The 16,128-nt window shown below is 63.6% G+C and overlaps 2 protein-coding genes across 6 annotated transcripts; both read right to left on the bottom strand.

Annotated features, from left to right (window-relative positions):
- Positions 1-1,185: 1,185 nt before the first annotated feature.
- Positions 1,186-8,968, bottom strand: TRPV4 (transient receptor potential cation channel subfamily V member 4). 4 transcript variants are annotated; one of them, XM_054219658.1, is made up of 15 exons: positions 8,592-8,968; positions 7,373-7,545; positions 6,940-7,092; positions 6,596-6,736; positions 6,184-6,482; positions 5,509-5,688; positions 5,276-5,434; positions 5,056-5,148; positions 4,782-4,855; positions 4,506-4,671; positions 4,213-4,279; positions 2,540-2,856; positions 2,293-2,420; positions 1,932-2,053; positions 1,186-1,717 (listed from the first exon to the last, which is right to left on the bottom strand). In XM_054219658.1, the coding sequence occupies exons 1-15, from the start codon at positions 8,966-8,968 to the stop codon at positions 1,575-1,577; spliced, it is 2,592 nt and encodes an 863-aa protein (XP_054075633.1). In that variant the 3' UTR covers positions 1,186-1,574. The 4 variants fall into 4 exon arrangements, with proteins under 4 accessions (XP_054075633.1, XP_054075636.1, XP_054075635.1 ...); XM_054219661.1 differs by lacking the exon at positions 5,509-5,688; XM_054219660.1 differs by lacking the exon at positions 6,596-6,736.
- A 3,928-nt stretch (positions 8,969-12,896) lies between these two features.
- Positions 12,897-16,059, bottom strand: GLTP (glycolipid transfer protein). Of its 2 annotated transcripts, XM_054218984.1 has the most exons (5): positions 15,889-16,059; positions 14,940-15,001; positions 14,500-14,633; positions 14,073-14,223; positions 12,897-13,757 (listed from the first exon to the last, which is right to left on the bottom strand). In XM_054218984.1, exons 1-5 carry the CDS (start codon positions 15,989-15,991, stop codon positions 13,575-13,577), a joined length of 633 nt encoding a protein of 210 aa, XP_054074959.1. In that variant the 5' UTR covers positions 15,992-16,059; the 3' UTR covers positions 12,897-13,574. The 2 variants fall into 2 exon arrangements, with proteins under 2 accessions (XP_054074959.1, XP_054074960.1); XM_054218985.1 differs by lacking the exon at positions 15,889-16,059 and having other exon boundaries at positions 14,500-14,814; positions 14,940-14,995.
- Between the last annotated feature and the right edge of the window lie 69 nt (positions 16,060-16,128).

Below are 16,128 nucleotides of genomic sequence, written 5' to 3'. Positions count from 1 at the left end.
AGCCGTGCACCGCAACTGTGCACTATAGCCATGCACTATAGCTGTGAGCTGCAGCCGTGCACCACAGCCGTGCACTACAGCCGTGCACCGCAACTGTGCACTATAGCCATGCACTGCACCTGTACACCGCAGCCATGAACTATAGCTGTACACTGCAGCTGTGCACCACAACCGTGCATTATAGCCACGCACCACAACTCTGCACTATAGCCGTGCACCACAACTCTGCACTGCACCTGTACACCACAGCCCTGAACTATAGCCATACACTGAAGCCCGTGCACCACAACCGTGCACTATAGCCGTGCACCACAGCCATGCACCACAGCCGGGTACTGCACCTGTACACCGCAGCCATGAACTATAGCTGTACACTGCAGCCGACGCACCGCAACCGTGCGCTATAGCTGTGCACCACAGCCGTGAACTATAGCAGGACACTGCAGCCATGAACTATAGCCACGCACCATAACTGTGCACTATAGCCACACACCACAGCCATGTACGGCACCTGTATACTGCAGCCATGAACTATAGCTGTAGGCTGCAGCCACACACCACAACCGTGTGCTATAGCCATGCACCACAGCCATGTACTGCACCTGTACACTGCAGCCATGCACCACAACCGTGCGCTATAGCCCTGCACCGCAGCCCTGCACCACGGCCCTGCACCAGAGCCATGTACTGCACCTGTACACCGCAGCCGCGGACCGCAACCATCTAGCACAGCCGCGCACCGCATCCATGCACCGCATCCATGCACCATACCCATGTTTCACAGCCGTGCACCGCTGGCCACGCACCACCGAATCACCGTGGGGGTGCCAGGGCTGGGATCTCCTGAGTAGAGCAGCCACAGCGGGGGAGGGCAACGCCGGGTGCTGCAGCCAGCCATGACCCCCCACCCGCTGCCCAGTGCGGCCCTGCCTGTCTCTGCGGGGACAGGGTGCTCTGCTCAGGCATCACGGTGCCCTGCCAGGCTGGCAGCACGCTCCAGGCAGCACAGGGTACCACCGGAGGGTCCATCTGCAGAGAAGTGTGAGCTCGGGGTGTTGGGTGGCATCTGCTGCTGGGACGGATGCCGGCTCCTGCATCCCTCCCGGAGACCTGCCCGCAGCGATGCTCTCCCAGCTGGAGTCAGTGCATGCCAGGAGGAGGCGGCGGTGGCAGGTCAGTCTTTATTACTAAATAAATAGTCGTATAAATCTTGTGCAAAAACATGTGGCAAAAACCATTAGCCTTGGTGGGTGGAGGGGGCTGCGCTCCCCGCACCCTGCCCACGGCAGAGGTTCCCGGCACGGCATGGCTGATGGCCCCGGCGCGGCAAAGCGAAGCGGTGGCACTGGAGCTCATCTGTGCAAGCCGGAGACCCCCAGCACTGCCGGGACAGGGCCAGGACACCCTGTCCGGGCTGCACACCCGCTGGGACAGCAGCTGCCGGAGGGATGGAGGCTGCACGAATCCCTGAGGAGCAGACAAGCACCATCCAAGCCTGGTCCGTGATTCTGCTGGCTGTGCCGGGGCCGTGCCGGGGGCCTGGGCAGAGTCCGGTGGCTCCCAGCGCTGCCGTACTAGAGCGGGGAGTTGGAGGCCTGGCCATGCCTCCGCTCCCGTGCCTCCGCTGTCCCCACGGTCCCCAGCGGCACCACTACCTCCTCGGGCTGGCAGCTCTTGTTCAGCTCCACCACGCGCGGCACCACCGTCGACCAGCGATCTGCGGAGACAGCGGGAGTTTCTCAGAGCCGGGAGCCTGGGGCTGCTCCCCCCTTGCCCGTCAGCCCCACGCCACCCAGCCCCCAAAGCAAATCTGCTCTGGGGCTCATCAGGGGCTGCAAGAAGCATCCCGAGGGATGTTCCCAGCCCACAGCACCGCGCTCACCTCCCCGCAGACCCCAAGGGATGCTCTGAGCCCATGGCACTGCACTCACCTCTCCGCAGCCGGCCCACGGTGTGGGAGAAGCCGTAGTACTGGTACGTATCGCTCTTGCCTGGGTCTTCGCTGATGATGCCCAGATTCTGGTTCCAGTGGGACCAGTTCACCTCATCCACCCTGCGGGGAAGGTCAGACCCTGAGGAATCCACATGGAGTGGCTGGGAGCCAGGGTGGCAGCTCCTGCATCCCTATGCCATCCCGCCACCAGCAATGCCACCTGGCTCCAGGCTGGTACAAACTACCCAGCAAACGAACACAGGATGCCAGCACCCCAAAATGCTGCTCGCTGTGGTGGCAGAGGCTCAGCTGCTCCTGGTCCCCAGCTCCCCAGCGCTCCCAAGGGCCCCTGCCTTTACCTGAAGCACCAGCGGCGGTCAGGCGTCCCATCGGTGCCCTTGCCCACGGTGACCATCTCCCCCGAGCGGAAGGCTTTTCGCAGGAACACGGGGAAGGAGCGCTCGATGTCCAGGATGGTGGTGGCCCACTGCCAGGGAAACCGGGGACCCTTCAGCCTCTTGGGGACGGAGGCATGGGGGTCCCTCACCCAGGTGGTGCTGCTTTGATGGAGGTTGGCGTGCTGCAGTGCAGCTCCCGGGGCGGTACCTGCAGCTTCCAGATGTGCTTGCTCTCCTTGGAGACTTGGCCCACGGTCTCACCCATGAGAGCGATGAGCATGTTGAGGAGAAGCACGAAGGTGAGGATGATGTAGGTGACGAGGAGGATGATGAAGACGCCGGGGTACTTGGCGCTTTCGAGCATCTCCAGGTCGCCCATGCCGATGGTGAGCTTGAAGAGGTCAAGCAGGAAGGTGCTGAAGGTCTGGCTGTCCCGGCAGGAGGGGTAGGTTGGCACCGTGCAGTTGGACTCCTCCTTGCTGCAGGACTCACTGCTGGGACATGGGTTGAGGAGGGACACCAGAGCTGGAAGAGAAGAGACAGGGCGAGTCCATGGGGGCAGTGGCAAGGATGGGGTCCACAACAGGTCCCCATGTGGCTCCGAGCTGGCCAAGCCCCTCTCCACCACAGGAGGAGGCGGGTGGGACTGTGTGGCAGTTCCACAGCCCCCTCCCTGGCCATGCCACGTGTGGAATAATTACTAAATTGGCCACGAATACAAAAGTACAGCGTTGTTCACACATTAAGGAAAGTCATAAAATCAAGAGGCTTCTGAGGTAGAACACAGCCGCAGCTGGCACGTGAAGAATGCAACATCTGCGATTCCCTGTACATGGTTGTTTGCGAAACTACACGAGGGATGGAACGGAAAGCGATTCTTCCGTGGCCTTCCCTTGTGACGAAGAGCAGATATGGGAACGAGATGGTCCTACGGAACAGAGAAGCTGCCTACTTGCTTACTACGAAACAGATAAGCGGCCCTACTCACTACCCGAGCCAACATTTCGTCAAATTTTGATAAAATGCTGTCCTTTGTGCGAACTCTGCTGATTACAACGTACCAAAACACACCTCCATCCCAAAGACTACCGGCCCCCAGGGTGCGACCACTCCTCCTTGAGTACACCAATCATAATAAAAGTATTTATGACTAAAGTCACTCAAACTCCACTTTGCAGATAAAAAAATAGTATAAAAATAGCCCGAGAGAGGCGCGATATCGGGGAAGACACCATCGCGAACAAGTCGAGGAGAACTCCATCACCAGCTCCCAGGATCAGTTGCCGGGCTGAGCCTTTCTTCCCCCCCAAAGGGACGCCTTTGAGTAAGACTTAGATTATACCGAGTGTTTCCTCGGGGAACTTAGAAATTTCTCTAGAGAACCTCTATCCTACATTTATAGCCAGGCTGTATCATTTGTAACTTTGTCACACATTTTGTACACTTAACAATATCGTTATTTGCACGTGCTTTGCAGCCAGTGTATTTATCACCGGCAATCCGAAGCACCTGTATATCTGTTGTTTAAATAAACTGCGCTGTTTCAGTACCTAACCGTTTCGGTTTCTCACTGAACGCGACCAAAGACTCGAGCGTGGCCGTGCTAGTTCAGGAGCACGACAAGACTGGAGGCGCAGCCCACTATTAGTGTACCCAAATCGTAATAGTTTAATACATATTAAGCGCGATTGGACCGGTAGTGCTGAATTGGGCATCACTCAGAATCTAAACCCAGCTGCACCTGGCTTCCCACCTGGGTGAGGAGTGTTAGAACGCAAGGGGGTTTATCTTCGGCCAAATCCCCTTTGCCCCTTTTCACGCAACACCATGCCACAGGGCTCGTCCTTTCCCCAAGCCCTGGCTCGCTGGCCAGGCGCCTACCTGATGCATAGCCAATCATGAAGAGCAAGTAGACCAGGAGGAAGCGGAAAAGGTCTTTGAAGAGGATCTGCAAGTGATGGAGAGGGGGGTGAGACGTGCTGGACCACAGCGCCCAGCCGTGTGCTGGGGCACCATGGCCGAGCCATGCCGTGGGGAAGGCAGCGCTGAGAGCAGGGCATTGGTGAGCCCCAAGAAACCCTAAAGAAAGCATGGAGGACCCTCCTTTTGGGCCGCGCGTCCATAGGAGAACCAGCCCAGCTGGGGAAGGAGAAGATGCCTCAACCCCACCAGACCTTCTGGATCATGATGCTGTAGGTCCCTGTCAGCTTGAGCCCCCGGGTGAAGTACAGCGCGTTCATCCAGCCCAGAACCAGCGCGAAGACCATGACAGCCAGGTACGCCTCGATGCCACCCAGGTACAGCCCCGCCGTGACAATGACCAGCACTGAGTAGATGAAGCTGGAGGAGAGCCAGTGTCAGACCCTGCACCGACAGCCACCACCGGCCACCGCCCCTTGCAAGCCCCGGGGTGCTGTGGCTTGGGGAGGCCCCGGGGGTCCCCCACGTACTAGAGCAGCTGGAAGGAGCCGTCTATGAAGAAGGAGTTGATGCCTGGGCACTTCTTCATGAACAGATCTTTGATCTGGGGAAGAGAGGGAGAGGTTGGGGGGCGGTCAGAGGAGCAAAGCCCCTGCACAGCAGGGTCCCGGTGTCCGGGGGGGCGATCGCAGCAGGGGCTGATGCCTCGGGACAGGGGGCTGTCGCCCTCGAGTCACTCCTTGCACAGAGACCACGAGGGCTCAGCTGTCGCACGGGAGGACCCCCCCGCCTCACCACACTGACGTTTGTGAAGAAGAAGAGGATGCCGGTGAGAAGGGTGATGATCTCCCCGGCCAGGCGCAGGTAGTCGACGGTGGTGGTGTATGGGTAGGGGGGCTGCGGGGAAAGGACAGAGCTGAGCTGCTCCACCATCCCAGGGCAGGCAGGGCTGCTCGGGGCAGAGACCCAGCAAAACCCCCCTGCCGGGAGGTGCTGGCCCGTGGGGCTGTGCCACGGGACTCACAGTGCCTTCCATGGGGCGGTAGTAGGCGATGAGGGTGAAGATGACCATGGCGCAGAGGTAGGAAACCACACTGATGTAGAAGGAGACGGCCCCAAACTTGCGCCACTTGTCGCGCAACAGCTCGTTGATGGGCTCCACGGCCAACATCTCATGGCGGTTCTGGTGGGACATGAGCGCCGTCAGCAGGGACCTGGCCCTGCGGAGCCCCCAGCCCCTCCCTGGCCCCTGCGCACCTCGATCTTGCTGTTGTAGACGAGGATCTCCAGCACGGACACCTCCTCGCCGCAGGTGTCCAGCGAGGAGAGGTCGTAGAGGGAGGAGTAGACGGGGCCGTACGCCCAGTCCTTGAACTTCCGCGAGAGGTGCCTGGCGTCCTCATCCGTGATCTCCCGACGGATGATGTGCTGGAAGATCTGCCGGAGGGAGGACCACGCGCCCATGGGCCGACTTGTACCCAGCCCCTGCCTTCTCGGGGCACCCCACTCTCCTCCCACCCCACCCCAGGCACATCCTCTCCTGCCGCTGCGCACCCCAACCCCCCCCCCTGCACCCCTGGGGGGCTCCTGGGGTGCAGGGACACCGTCGCAGTGGGCAGCCCCCCCAGGATGCTGCAGCTTCTGCATTTTTAACAAACCCCCCCACCCACACCACGGGAGGAGGAGGGCAAGTGAAGGGAAAGGATGGGACGAGCCAAGGACCTGGGGTTAATTAGGGAAAGATTAATTAGCCAGGTTAATAGGCTGCACGTGCAGGTTTCCAGCATCATCTGCAGAGGGAAGCCATGCTGCTCACTGCTGGCAGGGACATGCACTGAGTGTGACAGGTCTCAGCCGAGACCTGACAGGGGCTCAGCCCTCGCAGACGGGGACAGCAGGGTCCCAGACTTGGGTGGGGGGGTGTCACCGTACCCCGATCTTGCCGGTCTTGGCAGCCATCATGAGGGGGGAGAGGCCGTCGTTGTTGAGCAGCGCCTCCAGGTTGGTGTCGGGGAAGAGCTTGGCACACTTGACGAGGAGCAGGTCGTACATCTTGGTGACGAACTTGGTGTTCTCGCGGGTGTTGTCAGCGATGGCGACCAGGGCGTGCAGCACGGTGTTGCCGCGGGAGTCCTGGCGCCGCAGGTCCGCCTGCTTGTGCCCGTTCTCCGTCAGGTAGTGCACGATGTGGGGCTGGTTGGTGCAGGCGGCCAGCGAGAGGGGCAGCTCGCCTGCAGGGGACGGCATGTCGTCGGGGTGCCTGTCCCCCTCGCCGTGCCACGGGGCCATCCCCGGGGCTCACTCAGTCCCCCCGGGGTGACCCGCCGGCTCCCTCCCCGCTCACCGAAGTAGAAGTAGCCGCCCTCGTCCTTGGGCTGGAAGAAGCGTCCGCGGGCCTGGGCGTGCACGTCCGCTCCCTTCTCCACCAGCAGCTCCACGTAGTGCTTGCAGCGGCGCTCGATGGCGATGTGCAGGGCTGTCTGACCTGCGCCGCCAGCGCCCATCAGCCCCCACCTCGCCCCACGACGTCCCCCACGTCCCCAGCCTTCCCGGGATACCTGCTGCTCCTGTCCCTGAGCCCCCCCCGAGCCCTCCATCCTCCCCAGGGTCCTTATTGCTCTGGTCCCCAAACCTCCCCGGGGTCCCCCATGCCCGGGCAGGGCCAGCGGTGGCACCACGCCCCCCTACCTCGGTAGTAGACATCCCTGAAGGGCGAGTTGATGAACTCCCGCATGTTGCCCGTCTTCTCGGCGATGTCCAGGAGAAGGGGGATGGTGTCGTTCCTGCCCCCGCTCAGGTTGAGCAGCGCCTTGGGCAGGCAGGTCTTCCCCGTGGAGGGCTCTGGGAGCAGAGGGTGTTGAGGGGGGGTGCTGGCGCAAACCCCCCTGGGCTACGGGGGTGCCCAGCTTCTCACCCTTGCACTCCCTGGCCAAATCCCCAGCTCGTCCCAGGCACCGCACGCCACAGCCCCTTGTGCCGGTGCTGTGCATCAGCATCCCCGTGGGGACAGGGCGATGGTGCCGTGCATCACCATCCCTGTGGGGACATGGGGACCACCAATGGCCCGGCACAGCCCTGGTACCATGGGGGTCCCTGGGCAAGACCAGCCCCAGGTGCTCACCTCGAAACTCCTCATCTGTGAGGCGCTTCTTGTGGGTGAGGAGGAAGGAGAGGAGCCCATCCAGGCCGGCCGGGGACCCCCGGGACACGATGTCGAAGAGGATGGGTCTGTTGAAGACCTTGAGGACGGGGGGCGGGTTGGGAGCCGGCCCCTTCGTGCCCGGTGCCTGCTTCCTGCGGGAAAAGCGCCAGCGCTGGGGACCGGAGACGCTGCCTCGGTTTCCCACTAGTGCAATGAGCTCGGGGTGACTCAGCTGCATGGGGCACCCCCCCAGCAAGGGTCCGCTAAGGAGCCGGGGCAGCCTCCTGACCCACTGCAGCCCATTGCTCCCAGCATCCCACCTCCCAGTATCACCCACGGGGGCTGGTGGGTGCCTTGCCAGCTCCCGTCTGGGTGCCGCAGCATTTTGGGCCCCCAGCCGTGCCCCGCAGCCGTGGGTTCAGCCACGCTCCAGTGCCGCGGGTGAAGCCAGACCGGTCGGAGCAGTCGGCGGCAGCGGGAAGGGCTGGGGACAACCGGCCGGCTCCGGGCATGGGGAATGGGGGGAGGAGGGACAGTGGCCGCCCCAGCCAGGGATCTCAGGGGCTGGGGACACATGGGGCACCCCAGCCCCCTCCACCCGCCTGCATCCCTGCCCACCCAGGGCACCGAGCTCCCCGTGGGGCACAGGGACACCCCGCTGCCCCGAGCCAGGCTGCACCCCCAGGGTGGGGACAGTGGCTGGGGGCCACGGCAGCCGCCCCAGGTGCCCAGCACAGAGGGGCATTGTGTGCCCGGCCGCAGGCTGGCCCCCCCCGGCTCCGGTTTCCTGGCGCAGGAGGGTGGAGGCCCTCCTGAAAAGCCCTTTCATGCCGGGGAGCCAGACGTCCGCACCGGCCAGGGGAGCGTCTGGGCGCACAGAGCCTCTTTCACGGCGCCGGCAAGGGGGAAGGGGAGCCATGCTCCCGGCCCCACGGCACCGTGGGGCTGCAGACCCACAGCACGGCACGGCACAGCCCAGCGCTGCCACTGGGACTGGCTGGGAGCAGCCCCGTGTGCGTGGCACCCCCTGGCCGAAGCACCCCAAAGCGCCACTCCATGAACCACAGGGAGGGGTCTGTCCCCGTCCCCAGCTGCCTGGCACCCCCATACCCGCGGTGCTGCACCCAGCGCGCCCGGGGTGTCCCCCACCCCATCGCTCCCAGCCGGCACTGGGATGCACGGGCATCCCCAAACTCACTCTGCGACCCTCCTGCGCCAGCGCTTGTTCTCGCTGGGGTGATGGCGGTAGGTGCCGTAGTCGAAGAGGGAATCCATGGGGGCTTTCTTGGGCGCGGGGACCACGGCCGACTCGTAGATGGTGGACTCCAGCAGCTCCATGGGCTTTGGGGGGCCTTTTCGGAAGGCGCCGTGGAATTTCATGCGGAGGTTTTGCTTTCCATCCCCAGCACCGGGGGGGCCCCGGGCCGCCTCTGCAGGGGACGGGGTGTCCTCACTCTCGAACAGGTTGGCCAGCGAGGAGAGCGGGAAGGAGTCGTTCTGGAGGGACCCGTCATCCCCCGGGCCCTCCCCGGCATCGCTGCCAATGGCGCGGGGGGGGTCTTCAATGTCTGCCATGCTCCCTGTCTGGAGGGACGGGTACGAGCAGCCTGGGCGGCTGCAACCCCCAGCTCCTTCCCCGAGAGCAGGAGACCTGTCAGAGGAAAACCCAGCGTCATCCCCAAATAACGCCTGACCCTCCCCATCCTCTCCCACGGGGCACGATGCTCCTGCGCAGGAACAGGTCTGTCTCCGACCCCAGCAGCAGTTGGGAGCCCCCACAGCCCATGGTCTCCTGGCTTGCCCCTCTCCTTGCCGCCCACCTACCCAGCCCTGGGGACCCCTCTCGTCTGCGGGGGCCCCGCCGGCTGCAGCGCTGCCGGCTTCAAAGCGCAGCCGGGATGGGTGAGGGCGAGCCCGGCCCCGCTGCCTCTCCCCGCTGCGGTCAGCTTGGGTGCAGCCCAGGACAGGGCACAGAGCAGACCCTGTGCGCTCCCATCTGCCGCCCAAGGAAAGAAAACATTCCTGGGATACACCCCGCGCCTTGGGAAGCACCGGGAGGCAGCGGGGAGCTGCCACCGCAGCAGGGCTGGGAGCGGGGCTGGTCTCCGATGCCCCACTGCTCCCACAGCCATGGGGGGCTCGGTGGGAGCTGGCCCTGCGTGCCCGCGGTGCCACGCTGGGCGCCAGGAGGGGGACAGACGCAGCGCAGGGGGGCCACAGCCCGCGGGAAGGCAGGAGCAGCGGTTAGGACAAGAAATTATGGGTTTAGGTTACCCAGAGAGAGACGGGACTGCAGGAGAGCCACGCTACCAGCGTGTAGAGCAAAGCACCGCACCGTGCCACCGGCAGCGCCGTGCTCTGCCCGCCAGGTCCCTCCGGGCAGGCGGCGATGGCAGAGACACAGACAGGCAGGGCAGTGACCCTGGGTTGTCCCCCAGCCCCGCTTTCCAAGAAAACACGCCCGTGAAACACATCAACGTTAAGGCTCAGCCCAGCTCCTGCCTCTGGGGAGCTCAGCCCTCCCTGCGGGTCCCGGGACAGAAAAAGCAGCCGGGAAACGTATCATTTTCTGCTGGGCTGCAGCTTTGTACAACAAGCCATAATGGCAGGCTGGGCCCTCCCGGGGCAGGCAGGGATCTCTGCTGGATAACGTGCTTCTAATTAGGCAGCATGTCCCATGGCAGCCCCGCGGTGGGGGCACATGATGCTCACACGGACACGGGGGACGAGGGCTGCAAACAGCCCCAAAATCCTGCAGCAGAAGGGGGCCCTCGGGCAGCGGTGTCCCCCCCCACCGCCCTGGGGGACACCCAGCGGGGACGGTGCAGCCCTGGGAGACGTGGGGTGAGCCGCAGACCCGACACCGCTTCTCCTCCTCGCTGACTTTCCTGCCGTCGCCCTCTCTGCAAGAAATTCCACAAGCACCTGCCAAAGCCCGCAGGTCCCACACCCTGACCCCGGGCAAACACGGGCCCCAGCATGGCCGATTTGTCCTGGGACAACAGAACAGAGGGGATTGCCAAGCACGCCAACCCCGCGGGCTGTGCAGGGGGACCATGGGGACAGAGCACCTAACTCCTCAGCCGCGCTGGGAATCCCAGCCCGGGGACAAGCGTAGCTTCAGGGGAAAGTTCAAACACGGCATGGGCTGTCACATGCAGCCAGAGCCCAGGGCAGAGCCAGGGAGCCACCGGCACAGGACACTGTTCCCTGTAGGAAGCGGCTGGGGACTCGGACGGGTGGCAGGCAGCCCTGGGGATGCCCGTGAGGCCGGAGCCCAGGGCTATGTGGGGCAGAAGCGAGGGGACAAGTGGAAAGGGCAGGTGGGGCCGGGACCGGTGGCTGCCGCCAGCGACCGGGGCAGGAAGCTCGTGTCGGAAACGCCGAGCTCTCTGGCCAGTGCCGTCAGCCCGGGCGCTCCCACGGGCACAGCCGCTGCCAGGAAAGGTGTTGTCAATGGGGTTTTATTTGGCTTGTTAGTTATTTGAGTTTTTTATTTTTCAGACTTCCTCACCCCATGGAATAAATGAGTCAAGGCGCAGCTCACCGCGTGCTGAGGCTCGCCCGCACGGCCCCGGCGCTCGCATCCAACACAAACTCTCCCGTCCGCTCCCCCACGCGCGCTCCCACCTCTCCCCAGCTTGCCACCAAGTTACCTCCCAACCCAGACCAGTATCCCCAGTTAGTCCCCCCAACTCCAGCCCATCACAGGGGCACAGATGCTGGCGCCGACACCGGGAGGTGCAGGGACATGCCCTGGGTGGGTGTCAGGGAGGACGCCCCATTAGCGGGTGCTGCAGACTTTGCCACATTAAAGTGTTCCTCAAACGACAGTATGAAGGGCCCCGGGTAGGAGTGAATCACTGAAACCACATCGTGCTCCCGTTCAGCCCTGGTGGAAACACTCATCCGGAGCGAAGCAGCCACCTTCCAAAGTAAACCACGCCACCGGGGCCATGCTCACCTGGGTGAGGGCCATGCACTTGGCGTGGTCCAACGAATGAACTTCAAAGCCGTTGGTAACCCCTTCCCCAAAGGGAACGCACCCAGCACCTCACCCTCAGAGCACTGAGCCCCCAAACTGGCCAGACAGGTCAGGACCCCCGGTGGTGCCACCGGGAGCCCATGGGCCTCTACCCTGCCTTGCTGAGCACATCCCACAGCCCCGTTCTCACCCCGGGGGCTCCATCCTGCCCAGGTCCCAATGTCCTGCCCTGGGGGCTCCATCCTGCCCAGGTCCCAATGTCCCGCCTTGGGGGCTCCATCCTGCTCAGGTCCCAATGTCCTGCCCTGGGGGCTCCATCCTGCCCAGGTCCCAATGTCCCGCCTTGGGGGCTCCATCCTGCTCAGGTCCCAATGTCCTGCCTTGGGGGCTCCATCCTACTCAGGTCCCTATGTCCTGCCCCGGGGGCTTCATCTTGCCCCGGTCCCTGTGTCCTTGCCCCGGGAGCTCCATCCCAACCCGGTCCCCGTGTCCTGCCCCGGGGTCCCCATCCTATCCTGGTCCCCGTGTCCTACCCCGGGGGCTCCATCCCGCCCCGTCACCCCTGTCCCGCCCCGGTACCTGCGTCCCGGCCCGGCCCGGCCACCCCACGGTCGTGCCGCTCCTCGTTTTTCCGGAACCCCGAGCCCCCCCCCCCGGTTGCCCGCTCCGCTCCCGGCCCCTACCGCCGCACGTCCCGCCACGGGTCCCGCCGGCTCCGGCGCCGCCGAGTCGCCGCGGGGCCCGTCCCGGAGAGCGGCCCCTCCCCGGCCCGGCTCCGGGGGCGGGCGGCACCGGGACCCGCCTGCGGGAGCGGCCCCCGCCCCCGCCCGCCCCCTCCGGCACCCGGGCACCGGCAGCCCCGAAACACCTTCCAAAAACGAGCCTCGAAATACCCTCCCTGAAACAGCCGCCCCCGCAAAGGAACAACCTCAAAACAGCCGCCCCAAGGAACAGCCCCCCAAAACACCGTCCCACCAGGAACAGTCCCCCAAAACACCCTCCCCAAAACCATCCCCAAAACGAGCCCCCCCAAGGAACAGTTCCCAAAACTCTTCCCCAAAACAGCCCCCAGCCCAGGAAAAGGCTCCCAAATGTCCCTCCCCAAAACAGCTCCTCGAGGAACAAGCCCCGAAACACCCTCCCTGAAACAGCCCCAAAAACTCTCCTGCAAACAGCCCCCCCAGGCACAGCCCCTCAAAACACTCTCCCTGAAATGGCCTGCCCAAGGAACAAGCCAAAACACCCTTCCCAAAACAGTCCCCCCGCCAGGCACAGCCCCTAAAAAGACCCTCCCCGGAACAGCCTGCCCGACAAACAACCCCGAAACACCCTCCCCAAAACAGCCCCCCAAAAAACCCTCCCCAGAACAGCCCCCCAGAAATACCCTCCTCAATACAATCCCCCCCGCCAGGAACAGTCCCAAAACAAGCCCCAAAACACCCTCCCCAAAAGAGTTCCCCCAGAAACAGTTCTGCAACAAGCCCCGAAACAAGCCCCAGAACAGCCGCTCAGGCCGAGGTTACCGTGAGTTTTTATTAAATTTTTGCTTCCCTGCCCCGTGGCACAGGGCTCGGCAGCACCGTAAGGCGGTCGGTCGGTTAATAAGGCAACTCGTGCTTCCACGAACCCGGCGTCGGGACAGTCCCCCGGCTTCAGCCGGCACAGCCGCCCCGGCGGCAGAGGGGGCTCGCTCCCACGCAGGCGCTGGAGGAGTTGGGGTCACCCGGGAAAGTCACCGGCTCCTCCGCCGCGGATGCCGCCGGCATCATTCGGGAAGTTTCTCACCCGGGTGCCGACGAGCGGGCGAGTCCGACGAGCAGTCCGAGAGTCAGGGCAGAGCCAAGGCAGCACCGGCAGGACACTGCCGCCAGCCACGCTTCATTCCCCGCACCGTAGCAGACATAAACCCAGCGGTTAGGACTAGAAACACTTGTTTTTCCTCTTTAGTACAAAAGCTTGGGAAATCCCATGATGACACGGGGTACAATTGTTTTATTGCCGTATTCTCAATAGAAAATTAATTATTTAATATATATATATATTTTTTTTTTTTAAGAAAATAGGTTATCCACTGCAGATCCAGAGGAGAATCAAAGTCGCCTGACAGCCGGGAGCAGCCCCAGCTGCCTGAGTGATTAAGACACAGGTAGCACCCGTCACGCCTTATTTAAGCCCTGCTAGTCCCGCGTGAGCCTTTTAGGCTTTGTAGCTCAGCTCGGCGTTCATCTTTGTGTACATCTCATAAATCGCATCCAGGATGGGGGTGACCCTGGAGAGAAACTGATGAATCTTCTCTATGCTTTCCTCCTCTTTGACTTCTTTCCCCTTCTCTAACGCCTTCAGCAAATCCGATTTGTACGGAAGAGCGTAGACCGAGCCCTATAAAACAGGGGAAGAAGCTGTAAGGGTCCCACAAACCCAAAGTCCTTCCCATCCCATATACAGGATCCCAGTTTGGGTTGTTCCCGTGCACCTGCGAGCGCCCGGGAACAACCTTGAGGATGGTGGCTGGACCCTCAGAGAAGCAGGGATGCGCAGAGAGAATCCCGTGGGAATACTGCTCCGAATAGATCAGCAGCTTCCCGTGTTTCCAAGCCCTTATTCCCCTAAAGCACGTCACTTCTCAGGCCAACTAAGGAAGCAGCTGGGCTCAAAGAAAGGCTGCTTTTCCTCAGCGGAGACGCCAACGCTCACCATGAAGAGCTTCTGCAGCATCCAGCCGTGGTATTTCTTCAGCGCGATCTCGTAAGCCTTCATGGCGTTCACTCGGATGAGGTTCGGATGCTCCTCGTCCCGCTCGCCGTCGGAGATGCTCTGCAGCAACACCAGCATGAACTTCAGGCCCCTGTGAGAAGAGCGGAGACATCGGGGTGTGGAAGGGGATGCCGATTCCCAGCCTCCAACAAAGCACCCCCTGAGCCTGGGACATCCAGGCCCCCCCAAAACCCACAGCCCCGGAGCACACCCCCCTTGCAGGGCTAATTCCTGTCCCTGCACATTCCTGCTTCTGCACCCCACACTGCCCCAGGCAGATCCCACCCGAAGGGACTCCGGATGGCATTCGACGGGCTCCCCATGTGCCAGGATGCAGCCTGGAGCAGCCCCCCACGCCACAAGTCACCTTTTCAACCACATCAGCGCCAGCGTCGCGCCCGTCTTGGGCCAGGCCGAGCCGTGCATCTCCTTCTCCGCCTCCAGGATGTTCTGCAGCGTTTTGAACTTGGCGGGGTTGGAGTCGTAAACCGCCCGGATTTTCTGAGAGAGCAGAGAAGGGGGGGTTGGCAGCCGGGAGCTGCCAGGCAGAGTGGCGGCGGGATAGTGCCCACGGCTGCGGCGTGGGGAAACGCGGTGCCTGCAGCGAACGCCGTGGCTGCTGAAGGGTGCTTTCATCAGGGAGCCCCCTTTAATAAACACACGCGACCGAGACGAGCCGACGCTGAGCCCGAAAGCCCCCATGGGAAGAAAAGCCCTTTTAAACACCTTCAGGTCTTGCCTCTCCAATCCCACGGCATCTCTGATGGGGGGTTCACCCCCCCGGAGCCCTCCTATGCCCCTTCCTACCTTGATATTTCCAGTCAGGTCTGCTTTGACTGGCGAGTAGACGATGGGAGCCCCCAGGCAGTCTGTGGAAACACGGAGGGAGGACGATTAGTCATTCGGGGACACAGGAATCACCGCAAAGTACTCGAGTCATAACCAAGTGGCTTCACCTTAACCACTGCCAGGGCACCGAGACACCGGCCAGCAAAGGGCTCTTCAGGCTTCGCACACGGCCATGGGGAGCAGCTGCCAGCCCTCTGGGTCACCCCGGCCCCACCAGTGACCTTCCGAGCCCCGGCTCTAGGACACGGCCCTAATGCGATGATCCAGAGCATCACGACAGGCACAGGACACTCTCTGCCCGTCCCCAGGCAGGCAGCCCCGTGTCCTGCCCGGCCGAGCCCTGCCACCAAGCCGTCACACAATAGCCGACATTGTGGAGGCCAGCGCAGGCCGTCGTGGCACAAGGGCGGCCATGCCGACGTGCGCCCACGGCCCCGGCTTGGGGCGAGCGGCCGCGGGTGGGATCCACAGGCCGGCCCCAGCAGCGCCTCCGGCTGGGGCGTACCGGGGGAAGGCGGCCGGGCCCCGCTGAGGCGTCGGCGGCTCCCCAGGGACGGCGGGACGTTTCCCAATGGGGCTGCCTAGCAAGTTTGACAGGACCGTGATGCAACCCCGGCCCTGCCAGGCTGCTTCCCCGGGGGACACCAGGCACCGGGGACGAGGAGCAGCCGGGCCCGGCGGTGAGCACCGACCAGGGAGGGACACGACCCAGAACCGGGGGAACCCCAGGAGCAAGCACCCAGGACCAGAAGGGGGGCAGCCGGGACCGAGGAGGGGCTACCGGGACCGGCGGGGCCCGAGGGCCCTCTGCCTGCAGCCGGCCACGGCTAGGCGCAGTGGCGGGGCCGGTACCGGGCCGGGCCTTGCCGCAGCTCCCGCCCCCGCAGACGGTCGTCCCCAGGCTCACCGAAGAACGGCGGCAGGTGCGCCACGGCCTCCAGGAAGGGCAACGTCTCGACTTGCTTGTCGGCCGGCAGCGGCTTGAACTCGTGCTCCAGCAGCAGCGCCATGGCCCGGCCCGGCCCCGCCCGCCCCGCTCCGCACCGGCCCCGCACCGGCACCGGCTCCGGCTCCACCGCCCGACCCGGCAGCGCGCTGCCGCCGCGCCCCGCCCCCACCGCGCCCACCAATGGCGGCGCACCGCCCA

This window comes from Rissa tridactyla, chromosome 13, assembly GCF_028500815.1.
Source record: "Rissa tridactyla isolate bRisTri1 chromosome 13, bRisTri1.patW.cur.20221130, whole genome shotgun sequence".
Classification (NCBI taxonomy): domain Eukaryota; kingdom Metazoa; phylum Chordata; class Aves; order Charadriiformes; family Laridae; genus Rissa; species Rissa tridactyla.
The sequence above is the reverse complement of the archived record's forward strand: the minus strand, read 5'-3'. Positions and strand labels throughout refer to the sequence as shown.